General features: G+C 32.9%; 1 protein-coding gene across 2 annotated transcripts in view; it reads left to right on the forward strand.

Moving 5' to 3' along the window:
* POT1 (protection of telomeres 1) overlaps positions 1–14,852 on the forward strand; it is an 82,125-nt gene extending 67,273 nt beyond the window's left edge. For both annotated transcript variants that reach the window (XM_033420370.2, XM_004265486.4), the window contains 6 exons: positions 1,491–1,696; positions 4,826–4,961; positions 8,288–8,376; positions 10,180–10,271; positions 11,825–11,930; positions 13,687–14,852. In XM_033420370.2, coding sequence (XP_033276261.1) covers positions 1,491–1,696; positions 4,826–4,961; positions 8,288–8,376; positions 10,180–10,271; positions 11,825–11,930; positions 13,687–13,799 — 742 coding nt within the window. In that variant the 3' untranslated portion in view covers positions 13,800–14,852. The remainder of the gene's footprint in view (positions 1–1,490; positions 1,697–4,825; positions 4,962–8,287; positions 8,377–10,179; positions 10,272–11,824; positions 11,931–13,686) is intronic.
* The last annotated feature ends 328 nt before the right edge of the window (positions 14,853–15,180 follow it).

Raw genomic sequence — 15,180 nt, forward strand, 5'->3', positions numbered from 1 at the left:
TAATAACTGTGAAAAGCTGTATAGCACAGGGAACTCAGCTGGGTTCTCTGTGATGGCCTAGTTGGGTGGGATGGGGCCGAGGGGAGGTCAAAGAGGGAGGGGATGTGTGTATGCGTATGGCTGATTCACTTTGCTGTGCAGCAGAAACTAACACAACTTTGTAAAGCAATTATACTCCAATAAAAAAATAAATAAATAAATATAATAATTTAAAAAAAGAAAATATTTGGGGGGGGGCTTTCTCATTTGTCACAAAAAAATCTTGAAAGTAAACCATTGTTAGCTAAAATCCTTAAATAGAAAAGATTTCTAGTTAGTTGAAATTCCTAATTAAGTGTTAAGAGAAAGCCTTGTTGGAAATATTCCTGTCCTGCTTAATAACTACCACACAGTGGACATAATTTGAACTTTTGTTGGTGATTAAGGATTTCTCAGTTCCTCAAAAGCTTTATTCTAAACATCAATTATTTTATAAATAAGTAAATAAATTTATAAGACATTAGAATGAATATGTACTTACTAACTCAAGACATATTCTGAAAATTATTTTTAATCCCTCTTTTATGCAATTTGACTGTCTTCCCTCTATATATGTGACATGAACATGTATATACATCTCCATTATATTTATGTGTGTGTACATTGTGTGTGTGCTGTGTACACTAATGTACATATATTTTCCCCTTCACAATCTAAGTATAATACTGTTTGTGGAGATTTTTGATCATCAGATCTCCTTATACAAAACAGGGGACCATCTTCTACCCATTTTGGCTTGAAATGGTAGTTGGAATTAAAATATAAGTACAGATTTTAGATAGTCTTGAAGTATTATCAAATTATAGTTCATAAGATTCTGTAAAAATCATATAGCTTTGCCAAACAAAACCACCCTCTATGATAATTTTTTTTAACAAATAGGGAAATCATCTTAGAAATGTTAAGAGGTTTTACCTAAATTTACACAGCTGATTGGTGACAGAACCAAGACAAGGAAATAGACCTTTTGATTCTAGATTATGCGATTTTTACTGTATCATATTTTACCATATGACTTTTGAAAATTATATTCTAGATTAAAAGGAATCAAATGGAATATTGGTTTGCAAAGTAGGTACCCTATGAAAGTGATATTACTTAAGTGGTAAGTGGATATTTAGCTGGAGTGAAGACGGGGCTCCTGCTGGGAAGTTTAGCATTCCTTACAGAGGAGAACAGTTTGGTGCTAGAAATAATGGTGTCACAAAACCAGGCAAGGAAATTGCTGGTGGTTAATGTAATTATGATATGGATCTAATTAGCCATAAAATGTCATCAAATATCTTTCTATTGAATGAGCCATGTAATCTGCAGAGTGTTATCTCCATGTTTTAAAATAAGTAGCTGGTTCATAAGCATATAAACAATTTTTTTATTGGATAGTTTGTTAAATTTGAATTTCCAAGCTTATACTAGTTGTTTTTGTATTATTTCATTGTCAATGATTTTAGGCAAGAAGTTCCACATGAGGGTGATTTGGATATAATTTTGCAAGAGGGTGCAACCAAAACCCCAGATAGCAAACTACAAAATACATCATTATATGATTCAAATATCTGGACCACTAAAGATCAAGGAGAACGAAAAGTAGCTGTTCATTTTGTGAAAAATAATGGTATTCTCCCCCTTTCAAATGACTGTCTAATTTTGATAGAAGGTATGACATTTAAGTTGCTGTTCTATTAGAATATAGCTTTTGCTTATGTGTTTCTCTGATTGATTATTGTTAAATATATTTTAGGGGCAACCTGGGACATATAAAGTCAAAATACTGTTAATTTAAATTTCAAATAATGCAATATATATAGCAACTAGATTCAAATACATACATATACACATATATATGTAAATTTATCTGAATGACATTTTGAAATTACACATTAAACTCAAGTGTTTGCATTTGTCCATCTTGTTGGATTCCTACATGTCATCTTAATGAGACCCAAGGTGACTGCTGAGCTGAATAATAATCAAGAAGCTGCTTGTTATGTATAGTTGCTGTTATCTTGGCCTCTGGATGTCACTCTTGTTTCATAAAAATAGAATGAAAGTCATCTATTGATAGTTAAATCAAGTAAAGATAACCTGACATATTTTAAGAGAATGAAACTTTGAGTCAAATTTAATTCTGCATTTCTTTTATACTTTTGTCTTATTTTTATCTAATATTTATCTAATAATCCATAATAAAAGGGGACCATCATCTTTAATTTGCATTAGAGAAATCTTTCATTTTGTGAATGAACTGATCTTTCTTACAATGGATTATGATCATTTTTATTCCTGGCATTTTTCTGTTTATAAAACTAACACATAATCATTTTAGAAAATAATGTATATATGTGAATACACATGTATATAAACATTGATATTATTTTTATGAATATCACTTGTTTTAATACATTTATAGCATACCAGAAACTAATTGATTTAATCATCACAACAATCCTGTGAAGTTGGTACTATTATAAGCTGTTTTTTATACATGAGAAAACTGAACCACAGAGGAGATAAATGTCTTCCCTAGTAGTGGGTGGTGAAACTGAATTGCTTCCAGTTTTTTACATAGCAACTCTGTGATGAACTTTATCTCCCGCCTGAAGTGTATTTGGGCACAAGGAATTAAGTGAATGTTGCCCAATTACTTTCTAGTAAAGTTATCATAATGTGCACATGCTTTAGCAGCATGTGAGATTATCTGTTCACCTACCCTCCTCCTAATATACTAGCTTTAAAAAGTTTGGCCATTTTGATGAGTGAGATGTGACATTTTATTCCATTAGCAGTATTTTAATCTGTACCAGGAGATAGATGTAAAAACAGAAGGACAAAGACACACACACACATACATATGGAGTAAATCTATTTATATGGCCTAAAAATAAAATAAAGCTGTGATCCCATCAGGCTTTATTAGAACTGTCCTTGTAGGGCCAACTCAGAGGATGTCAAGTATGCCTTCGGCTCCTTCTGCGCTTTGCTGCCTCCCACAGAATTCTGTGCTGAAGCCATGTTGGCCTTGACGGTCCAAAGGAAGCTTGAATAAAGAAGTCCCCTTAGTTCCTGATCCTATCTTTAAAATTACCAGTCAACCCTCAAGCTTTCAGTCTCACCTCCTATCGCAGGTCCCATCCCACCCTCTAGCCATATTGAACTGGTGATAATTCCTAAACCTAGTATATTCCTCTGGGCCTCTTTGCCATTCTGTCACTGTTCTGAGAAATTCTGCTCTAATACGTCTTCAGAAGTAAACTCAATAATTCCCTTTATTCAGCAATTCATATAAAATATTTAACAAACACCTACATGCATCCAGCACTTTTCTGATTTATCAGGCAGATTTGAGTGGTTCTTACTGCATGCTATATGAACTTCTAGTAGAGCACTTCTTATATTATATTTGTCTTTTATCTGTTTGTAGATTTGTTTATTTATTAGAATGTAAATTCCCCAAGGTCAGAATACATGTTCTTTTAATCTATGTATCTTCAGCACCTAGAGTAGTAAACCTGGCATGTAACTGGCTCTCAGTAAATATTTATTGAATATATAAGTACATCCAAAGTAGTAACAGTTTACCTTACAGAGCCTTTTAAAAAAGTCAAGTGAAAGTGTTTGTGAAAGCACTTTAAAAGGGTTTCATCAAAATGTAAGCTATTTTTATTTTATCATATTTCTGAATATTGTAACTCTAAGCATAGGCTAAGATCTAACTGTAGGATGACACAGCAAACCTGTGGTTTCCAGCTATCACAGAGCTGAGGGAAGAGGTATGGGAGCTGGGGAAGTTAAAATGCCATGAAACTTGCTGTTCTTATAAGATTTATCCACTTTTTTTGAATAAACACTCCTTGGATTGTTGCAAGCCTTTGGTTAATTTCTAGAGTTCTGAAAAAGTTGAATTTGACAATTTTTGCCAGTTGTTTTTGCTATTATGGAGAAGTGTATTTTTGGACGTCCTTACTCTGCTATGCCAGAAATGCTTCCTCCTCACAATTGAATTTTAACATTACAAATTTTACACAAATTTTAGGAAATACTCAGAAGTATTTTTATAAATCATATTCTCTTTCCCTGGAGAGGAAGAATTATCAATCTAAGTGAAAAATACACCAGAAAAGGTACCGGGGGGTTTGAGTAATCAGAGATAATGCTGCCTTTTAATAATTGTGCACCGTTGAGCATACTCTTTCTTCTCAGCCAACATGATGGTTTTAATACCCACCCTGTCGTAGCATTAGGGTAAGTAAGTGTGATGGTTTCCATAGGAAAAATGAATAAACACTCTACAGGAATTCCTATTACATAAACTGTTTGCATCTATATTTAAATTCAGTGTTAAACTGAAAAGATTTATTTCAAACTCAAGACCAAAGTTGTCTAGACATTAGTAGTATATAGCAAATTTAATAATGGGAATCCTGTCATATTTTGACTCTCAACTTCATTCTTTTTAGATCATTTGAACCAAAGTATTCCTGGCATAAAGAGCAATTTGTATAAATTTTAAAAGTTCATATTTCACAAACCTTATATTTTGCTCAAATCTCAGCATTTTTGCTCAGTGTTTTCTTTAATCAATGAATAGGATCCTAAGCTTACACATTATTATTTTTAACAATAAATGTATAAGTGCATTAAATCTCTTAAATTCATGGTATTTGTTGTCTTTTTCTGTCAATCCCTTTAGTCCTTTACTGTTGATCATGTGTTACTTAATAAGTACCCCAGTTTGCTTACTTTATATTTGTACTACTTGAAGGGTTTATTTGTTCTCTTTTAATAGGAGGTACACTTAATGAAATCTGCAAACTCTCAAACAAGTTTCATAGTGTAATTCCTGTGAGATCTGGCCATGAAGACCTGGAAGTCCTTGACCTTTCGGCACCATTCCTTATACAAGGAAAAATACATCACTATGGGTATGTCTTCAATAATGGGAATTTTTAATTTTATTTATTACTTTATTCCACTTGTTACTATATATTCAGTGGATACTTATTTAGTACCAATTTATAGGTACTAGATTTTTTGGCGTATATCTATTCTTTGGATACCATATATATTGAGTGCCTACAGTATGCTAAGTTTAAGGCTGTCCCAAAGGCTAATATTCATTTGCTTTCTTTCATAACAATTTAGATATTAGTTACAGAGAAAGTTCAAAGCTGTATCCTAGTAAAAGTTAAGTGATTGAATTCCAGAATTTCTGTGCCACAAAGTTATAAATAAGTTGCCACTGAGAAACTGGAAGATATTAGAATACATTAGGAGCTACAAACAGATGTCTAGGTTTGGAAGGAGGCAATATAGATAGAATCTCTGTTTCCACTTGATGAAACAAGCACCCTGGAAGTGCTCTGCTTTGAGAAACCTTGGATTATAGAATATTTTCTGCTTTATTGGAAAATACCAAATTGTTTTTCTAATGATTGTAACATTTTATGGTCCAATCAGCAGTGTGTAAAAATTTGTTTACCCCGGGTTAGCTCTTGGTGTTAGTCTAACTTGTAATTTTGTTAGACTGCTGAGCATCAAATAGTATCTATGTTGTTTTTGTTTGCATTTCCTAGATGACTGGGGAGTTTAAACAAGTCTCATGTTTATTGGCTATTTAGGTTTTCTCTTCTGTGAATTCCATATTCACATTTTTCTATTCAATTACTGGTCTCTGTTTTGGTTCTTGTGTGTGTGTTTAGATGATTGTAAAAATTCTTTCTATATGAGAGATACTAAACATTTGTCAGTTATGTGCATTTCATCAAACTTCTAGTCCTGTACTTTTTAACTCTATGCTTCCTTATGTTTTACAGATTTTTTAAATATTAATATAGTCATATTTGCCAAAATGTTTGACAAGACAAGTGTTTGGCAAAACTTTACTAAGATTTCTGGATCTGATGCTTTTTTAATGGAACAGAAACTAATGCTTCAGTTTCTTACTCGTTACACATCTTTTAAGGATTTCTGTTTCTTCTTGCATCTATTTTATTAATGAAAGTTTTCTAGAGAAGTATTTCATTTATCTTTTAAATTTAAATTTATTGAGATAAAATAATTCATAGTACTTTCTGATGATTTTTAAATCTCCTCTTCATGTGTTCTTGAATCCACTTCATATTATTTGCTCCTTTTTTTCCCTTGGACTTTTTTGCCAAAGCAACTAGCTTTTGTTTTTGTTGATGCTCTCTATTTTTTTTATTATTGTTCTTAACTTTATTTTCTTCCTTTACTTTCTATAGGTTTCCTTGGTATTTCTTTTTTGTAATGTTTTTAATTGAATGTTTACCTCACTTAATTCATTATTTTTAATATGTTTTTAAATATTTGTATTTAAGTCTGTAATATACCTCCTGAGAAAATAGCCACAGCTTTAACCGAAGATGTGATATGTAGTGTTTTTCTTGTCGTTTCTCAATGTTTCGCAATTCCTATTATGATTTCTTTGGCCCATGAATTATTTCACTGTGTATTTTAAATTTTTCCACACACTCATTTTAGGTGCTATGTTTTTGTTTGTATTTTAGTTAGATTACTTTTTAACCAAGTAGCGTGATGCATTTCATAATGATTCTTTGAGATTTGTTTAGTTTTGCTTTATCCTAGAATGTGCTTCTTCATAATTTGTACATATTACATAGATTTTAAAAAGAATGTGTATTCTTTAACAGTTGTGTTTAGTGTTTAATAGTGTTTAGTTATGTCCATTAGACAAGCTTGTTAATCGTATCCAAAACTTATCTTTCCTTTGTAACTTTATCTGTCTAATCACTTCTTAGAGACTGTGCTTAACGTCCTCTGTGATTGTAGGTTTGTGACCTATTATTCTGTCGATGTGTGCTTTATATGTTTTGAGTCCTTTTTGCTTGCTCACTCAGGTTCGGTATTTCATCTTCTGGTGAATTCATTGTACTGTATATCCTTATGTAATGACTTCATCTTTAATCGTGATTTTTTGCTGTAAGGTTTATTTTTTTCTCGTTTTCTTATTACTATATCAGAGTTTTTTTGGTTGGTAATTGCATGGTGTATCTTATTCTCATCCCATTGCTTTTATGTTTCTTTGTTGTTATATTTTAGTAGGTCTCATAAATAAATACTTATCAGTAGGTTTTAGTTGTTTTTTAATAGATGAGTTTAAAATATGTTAACTACTGAAACATTTAGGTTTTATTTCTATACTGTATTTCTTGTTGTTTTCCACTTATCATACTATTATTGTTTCTCTTCCCACCCCTTTTTTTGTTATTACTTTATTTTTTTTTCCAGTCTTCTATTGGATTAATTTATAAAAAAGTTCTCATTTTTCTCCTTTTTCCTCTTTTATTACTTCGGAAGTAATGAATTCTCTAATTTATGTTTATTACTCTTAATTTTTAATTTGTATACTTGCTGTATCAATGTCTAAAGTTTAATATCACAGCCTTTTTTTTTTAAGAAACTAATACTCGTCATTCAATTACCTTTTTCTGTTAAAGAAAAAACTTCTATGTATTTAAAGAATGGAAGGGGATAACATTTAATATAGTTACCCTCTGTTTTCCCCCAGATTGCAAATGAAAAGGAATCTGCATGAACCTTTTGAATGTTGATTTTTATATTTTTATCCAAGCATATTTTCTCATCAACATCTCCTAAACATTATTACATATAGTAAAAACTAAATTGCTTATACTTAAAATGTTTGTAAGTAAAGCAAAATACCTATACTAGATAATATGCAATTTTAGTGTATTATGTAATTTTAGATTGATTTGTATACAAAGGATAACTATAGTACTAGGCGTCATAAACTATGATCCTCTAAATATGTGCTAGTACTGACTTCCTTAGAATAATTTTCTCCTGTTGCTATATTTATAAAATTAAGACCTTGGCTATTCCATATTGTGCACAGAGCCATAAAATGAAAGAGTCCTTAGAGTTTGTCTCTTTAGACTTTTTGTTTTACCAGGTAAGGAAATTAGCCAAATTAATTAACAATCTGCACCTGGAACCTCTCTCATTGTCAACTTAGAGTTGTTTATTCTGAACTGTACTATCTTTTTAGATTGCTTCTATTGTAAGAAGCTTATTTTTTTTAGTAATTCTGTTTGTAATATGCACATTACAATACAGGAAGTGCAGTGCTCTTTTGTTTAATAATATACTTTTTAAACTGCATGCTTGAATGACAGAAATGTTATAATAATTAAATGAGTTGTAATAATTACTTATAATAAATCATTTTTTTCTTTTATTAATTTAGATGTAAACAGTGTTCTAGTTTGAGACCAATACAGAATCTGAATTCCCTGGTTGATAAAACATCGTGGATTCCTTCTTCTGTGGCAGAAGGTAAGCTAAGTTTCTGTGTCCTGTCATTGTAACTGTCTTTGTATAACGTGATCTCACTGAGAATATTTCAGTATTTGTGGATATTGTAAAACCAGAGCAAAGGCTGAACTAAAGTTTAATTGTCCTTAAGTATAACCATTCACAGTGGTCATAATAAAAGTATAAATGTTTAAAATAATTGAAAACTTACTTTCAAGCATCTGCCATTTTTCAGTTATTACATTTTAATAATTTAGTAATCATAAATACAACTTGTGAATAATCTCTCCAGTTTATAGTATCTTGGGATTGAAAAGAGTTGTAGAGATAGCTATTACAACTTTTTACCCAATACAAGTCTTTAGCTGGAGCAACAAGAATCTTTTTATATCACGTTATTAACTGTGGTCATCCAGCCTTGGCTTAAAACTCTTCAGTGACTGGGGACTCATTACATTGCAAGGTAACATATCTTACTTTTTAGGTGCAGTACTTAACAGTGAGGCAAAATCTGCTTACCTGTAATTTTAACATGGGCCACATTCTGTGTACTAGAATTAAAGTACATCTGTTCCCTCTTCTATAAAGTCAACAAACTGTACATTTGAAGATAATCTGTCAAGTTTTCATTGAGTCTTTATTTCTCCAAGCAGGTACCCTCACTTCCTTTGGTACTTTCCCACATTCCTTACTATTTTATTTCTCCTCTTCAGTAAACATTCCATTTTACTAATGCTCTTCTCAAAGTTTGGTCCTCAAAGCTAGAAATAGAGCTGCAGGTGTTGGCCAATTCAGAATATGAAGAAAACCTTTATTTACCTAAGACTGGATACTGCTCCTACTTGCCTGAAAATTTTATTCTGTAGATATTTATTTGTGTACTTGGTTTTGTTTCCTTTCTCTTTTAATCCAGCTATATAATACTGCTAACTCATATTTTGTTTGTGGTCCAGTGAAATTCCAGGTTACTTTTGCATGAGCTTCTTACTATGTGCTTCAGGCTTGGTCTCCTCATCCTGTACTAAATGTAGTTTTTTGTTTGCTTATATGGTCCCTCGGGGTAGGTTTTATGTTCATCCTTCTTGGTTTTAGCTCACAGTTTATGCCTATCGAGAACTTCTGAATCTTAAAAATCAATTCCTCTGTATTAGCAATTTCTCTCATGTCTGTATGCCCTGATTTATTTGTTTTACTTGCTCCCTTTATTACTGAATATGGATTCCACAAATGGAAGACAATATTCCATTATATAAGCATATTGAATGTCTTCCATTTCCAGACACAAAGTAAGATGTTCATTTTAACCTGTAAATTTTCCTGATTTAGCATCTCTTTAATTTCTTCCTTTTTCCTCATCTTACCAAATTATGAAATCTCAGATTCTCACATCATTCAACCAGATGATATCTCTTAAAAAATAATCGATCCCTATGCTTAAAATACAAAGGAGAGAGACATGTTAAAAAAATCCTAACTATCGAACTGTATGCTTTTCTGAATTGCCTTTCATGAATTGGTTTTTATGTTTTTTATCAAGATCAACTCATTTTAAAGATAATGCTGTATTGATATTTAATTTTAAAAAGATACTATTGCTCATGAGTCATTATCCCTATACAGGTGTAGTGTAATGTTCCAAAATTACCCTTCTAAAATTAGCTTAATATATTGGTATTAGAGAACAGAAAGGGATAAGTTTTTTTAATCTCTTGAGTTATTTTAGTAAACAAGACTAACAGGTATCTAATATCATAAAACAATTTTTTCTTTACTTTGATTAAGGCATAGGAGATTCATATGGTTTCAACTTTTTTCCTTCATTAGTACTGGGTATTGTACCTCTCCAACATGTGTTTGTGATGACATTTACTCTTGACGATGGAACAGGAGTACTGGAAGCTTACCTCATGGATTCTGTAAGTAATAGAGGTAGTGAAGATACTTCTAATTAAAAAATAGTACTTTTTAAAATTTTAATATATTTATTCATGCATACTTTGTTACTGAGGAGATTTAAGGCAACTCTGAAAAATAAATAAAAGACAAGCACATAAATCTTAAATTGTCTATGTATTTATCTCTCTTTTGATTTGACACTGTAAATCTTAATATGTGAATAATGAAAAATTGAGGAAGTTCTATTCCAGGAGCCAAAGGCAGAGGTATGGCCACCCCCTCAGGCATTATCTATTAGCATTTCACTGGGCTTTTTAAGCCTCCACATTTCGTATTAGAGAGAATGAAATTACTCTGTTAGGGAGATAGTTACGTGTGAAGCTAGGTAGCTGTCCACAAGACCACCTTGATTTCTGACAGTACCATGTTTGGAGGTTCCCAAGACCACCCTTACTTCTGGCACCAGTTGAAAGTTCAGAGGTCCCCAAGAGCACCCTTAGTTTTGATAATTTGCTAGAAGGACTCACAGAACTTATTGAAAGCTATTATGCTCACTGTTAACAATTTATTACAGCTAAAGGATATAGGTTAAAATCCTCAAGGGAAGAGGTGCATAGGGCAGAGTCCAGGAAAGTTTCTAACATGGAGCTTCCGTTTGTTCTCTTCCCATGGAGTAGTGGACAGTGTTACTTTCCTGGAAATGATATGTAACAGTACACATGAGGTATTGCCAACCAGGGAAGTGCAACTGAGCCTTAGTGTCCAGAGTTTTTTTTGGAGCTTCATCATGTAGTCATGGTTGGCTGCCCATGTGACTGATCTCAATCTTCAGCCCCTCCAGTGGTCAAGTTAAAACCACATGCTCCAAACTCCCCACCCTAAATCACAATGTTAGAGTGACCCAGGGTCTCCAGGCAAAAAAGAATACTCCTATGAGGCATGACATTCCAAGGGCTTAGATTACCTCTCAGAAACCGAGGGCAAAGGCCAATGAGGTTAAATTTTTTACTACACACATTGGGAAAAATCTGGGTTAAGGTTGAGGACAGTTTTTCTCCTGCCTAAATAAATTATTTATCCATTTATTAAATAAGTATTTAATGAGCACTTACTGTATGCCAAGTGCTACTCTTTGTGATGGGGATATAGCAATGAGTAAAACAAGCAAACTCCTTTCCCTCCTGGAACTTATAAATAGGAGAGGAGAAAAAAAAATTAAATAAATATATACTATATATTAAACTCTTTTAAACTTAACACTTAGACATTATAGGTGCTCAATACATATGCTATCAAGAGAATAGTAAGCCTCACTGTATTCTAATCATTCTTATCATTAAGTCAGAGTGGTTTAACTTGATTTTATATATATGTATCATAGCTGTTTTTAGATTAAAGTAGTAAATCAGATTTTAGAGTTTAGACTAGCACTCTAGTTTATGAATTCTACGATATTGATATGGTGAAATAGTCGGGATTATTTTAATTAGATAATATTCAAATAATTTTGTATTGATTATAGCTTCTGAAGAAGATAAAGATCATTTCCTTGTTTCTTCATATTTTTCTTAAGGAAAAATTTTTCCAGATTCCAGCATCAGAAGTCCTAATCAAAGATGGCCTTCAGCAAATTATGGATATGATCATGGATATGTTTTGTCCTCCAGGATTAAAAATTGGTAGGCAGTAACAATTTAACAATCCATTCATTCTTTTCCTTGAAATAATACCTAGCATATGGCTAAGCTATGGACTTTTAGAGGTATTAAAAACTTTGAAATCTGAATCCAAATAAATTACTAAGTGATTGTTTATACTGTATGATCTACCTACTGATGAAGATAGTGGCAGGGATAAAATAGGTATGAATCATAATTCCTGAAATGAAAAAAGTTTTTTAAAATAGTTTGAAATATTGATATAACAAGGGGGAGGCAATTTTGATCACAAGCACATTTGATATGATGCTTATGCATACAAACAGTTGAAATTAAACCAACAGGGATGAAATTTTGACAGGAAACATTTCCTATAACAAACTCATTTAGCCTGTTTAATTCATTGATAAATTGTCTATTCAATATTAACTAGTTTCAGATTTTACAAGTTTTTATTTTACTAAATATTTTTGTCAGCTTTAGTTGTTTTCTGTGTAACATTTGATTCATCAACCAGTCTTCAGGTCAAATTGTATTGATTACACCTACTGTCACTGATTTTTCCTTTTGTGGCCATTATTTCTCTTTGCATTGAAACTTGCAGATCTAAGTCATTTTAAGATAACTTGACTTCTAACAATTTTTCATCAGTAACAAATTTTACCACCTGCAGATCTAGCTGTTGTCAGTTTAACGTTTATAGGTTAAGTCAGGTTTTATTTTCCCCTGGTCAGTCTTTGCATTTTATAACAATTCCAAAAAGATAGTTTTTGTACATCCATAACTAAGTCTAACTTACATACTTTTATATGATGTCAGCTTTTATTTTTGTTGGCTGCTTGGATTCTTTTGGATAAATTTCTGCAAATAAAACTGCCATATCGGGGCTTCCCTGGTGGCGCAGTGGTTGAGAGTCCGCCTGCCGATGCAGGGGACACGGGTTCGTGCCCTGGTCCAGGAGGATCCCACATACCGCGGAGCGGCTGGGCCCGTGAGCCATGGCCGCTGAGCCTGTGTGTCCGGAGCCTGTGCTCCGCAGCGGGAGAGGCCACAACAGTGAGAGGCCTGCGTACCACAAAAAAAAAAACAAACTGCCATATGAAAAAGCATAGGCCTGATAGGCTTTTGCTACATACGGCCAGATTGCTTTTCAAGAGTATTTTACCTGTTTATGGTTCTACCAGCAGTGTAGGAGAGTGCCTGTCTTGCTTGACGCTTGCCAATAGTGAGGACTATATTAAATGTCTTTCAAATTCAAACTTCAAGAAATGTTAACAGACTGTTCGAGAAGTTATAAACAGATTTACTGTGGTCATGACCAAAGCTTGGCTGCCAACATTGCCTGGACACAACACCTGGTACCTGACGGGAATTTCAACTAGACAGATATAAGGGCGACCTGGTTTCTTTGCAGTCAACCAAGAAAAACAAAACGGGCAGATCAGTAAGTGATAAGCAGAAAAAAAAGAATAAAAGTTGGGAATGACGTAGATTACTACCTTTGCTATCAAATATTTTGAAAAACCCCACATTTAATGACTTTTTCCTGTTGTTGGGGAAAAATTCAAATTAGTCAGAATTGCTACAAAACAATAACATGAATCCAGTGTGTATTTGGAAGAGCAGATAATGGTAAATGTGGTGAGTGTATTTATTTACTTTTCAAGCTAAATTAAATATGTTGATTTTACTAGCTAAGCATTATGCTTAGATACATATTTCAGAGTTATCTGTTTAGTTTTGATGGTTAAATAGCATTTCTTTTTTTGATTTGTAGATGCATATCCATGGTTGGAATGCTTCATCAAGTCATACAATGTCACAAGTGGAGCGGAGCAGCAAATTTGCTATCAGATTTTTGACACCACAGTTGCAGAAGATCTTATCTAATTTTGACATTCAACTTACCATAGGTAAAATGCTATAATTTTGGAAGACATTACTATTTTCTATGCGATTGCTATAAAAGACATAAGAGATTTTAGCTCTGTAGTTTTCCATTTTAACCAGTATTTAAAAATTTTTTGACAGATAGGCATTGTGTTATCTTAATGCCCTCTTATAAGTTAAAAATGTTCCTGTTGCTCAGAATATTCAGTATGATGGCTGTGAGGGATATAAAAGAGAGACATCGAATAAATAAGGACTGTGTTTTCATTTACTCTTTACTCTCCTCCTTTCGGAGAAGCTATTTTGTTACCCTACCCTAGAAGTCACTCTCCCTATTGGTTTTTCCATGTATCAGCCACTGATTTCTCTGCCATCCATCATGCCTGGTTGAGCTGCTTTTTCTGCCCTGATTTTTATATCAGCAATTTGGATGATTTTAGCATGTATATGGGATTAGGAAATGTCCTTACCTTAAATCTTCCACTCTTACTGAGCACAAGGATTTGATCTGTTTTGTTTTCATGCAAAGGGATCTGCTTGAACAAGTACTCTTGAAGAAGTGCTTGACTGAGTGAGCTACAGTGTGCTTGAAAAGAGTGATTTGCTTTAAGTGGAAGTAGCAGAATTGCTTTCTTTGGGTGCTGACTTTGACCAATTGAGGATAAATCCATTTTTTCAGACCTGAATTATGTGCTTTGATTGCTTGTTTCTCTACATGATATTAGAAGTGATTCCATTCCTCCTCAACCTAATCAAGTGATCAGATCTGCAATGTTAGTGACTTAGGTATGTTACCCTTTTTGTTAGGGTCTTATGTAAAATATACTTAAATTTCAGGTTGAACATTGAATGAGAAATTAACTCAGTATGATAGTCTGCTTTTTACCTGATGATATTTGTCAAATTTAAAATCATGAATATTCAGTTTTATACAAATGCTTCTGTATATTTATATATATGTAAAGATTTATGTATGTTATTTCCTGAAGACTGAGAGATACAGATCTGCCTAGTTCAATATTAGTGAAGAATAAATAAATGTACACATTTCAACTGTTTCGTTTATTTGCCCTGTGTTGAGCTGAGGCATGATTTGAGGTGAAGAATCAAAGCAAGTGTGTCAATATAGCAGATATTTAGGACTGTCTACACACCAGGTACAATACTAAGTAAGCCCTTAACATGTATTTTAGTTTCAAAACAACCCATCATCCTGATAAGAAAACTAAGGTTTCACTGATAAGCTGACTTGACCAACTGCATACAATTATTAAATGCCAGTCAGCACTTGAATTCAGGTAGTCTCTGCTCAGGGGCTGCACTGTTAGCCACTTCAGGCCTCTGGAGCAAAAGCTGGTACGGGGTTTTCTGCAAGTGAATT

This window comes from Orcinus orca, chromosome 9 (assembly GCF_937001465.1).
Source record: "Orcinus orca chromosome 9, mOrcOrc1.1, whole genome shotgun sequence".
In the NCBI taxonomy this organism is placed as follows: Eukaryota; Metazoa; Chordata; class Mammalia; order Artiodactyla; family Delphinidae; genus Orcinus; species Orcinus orca.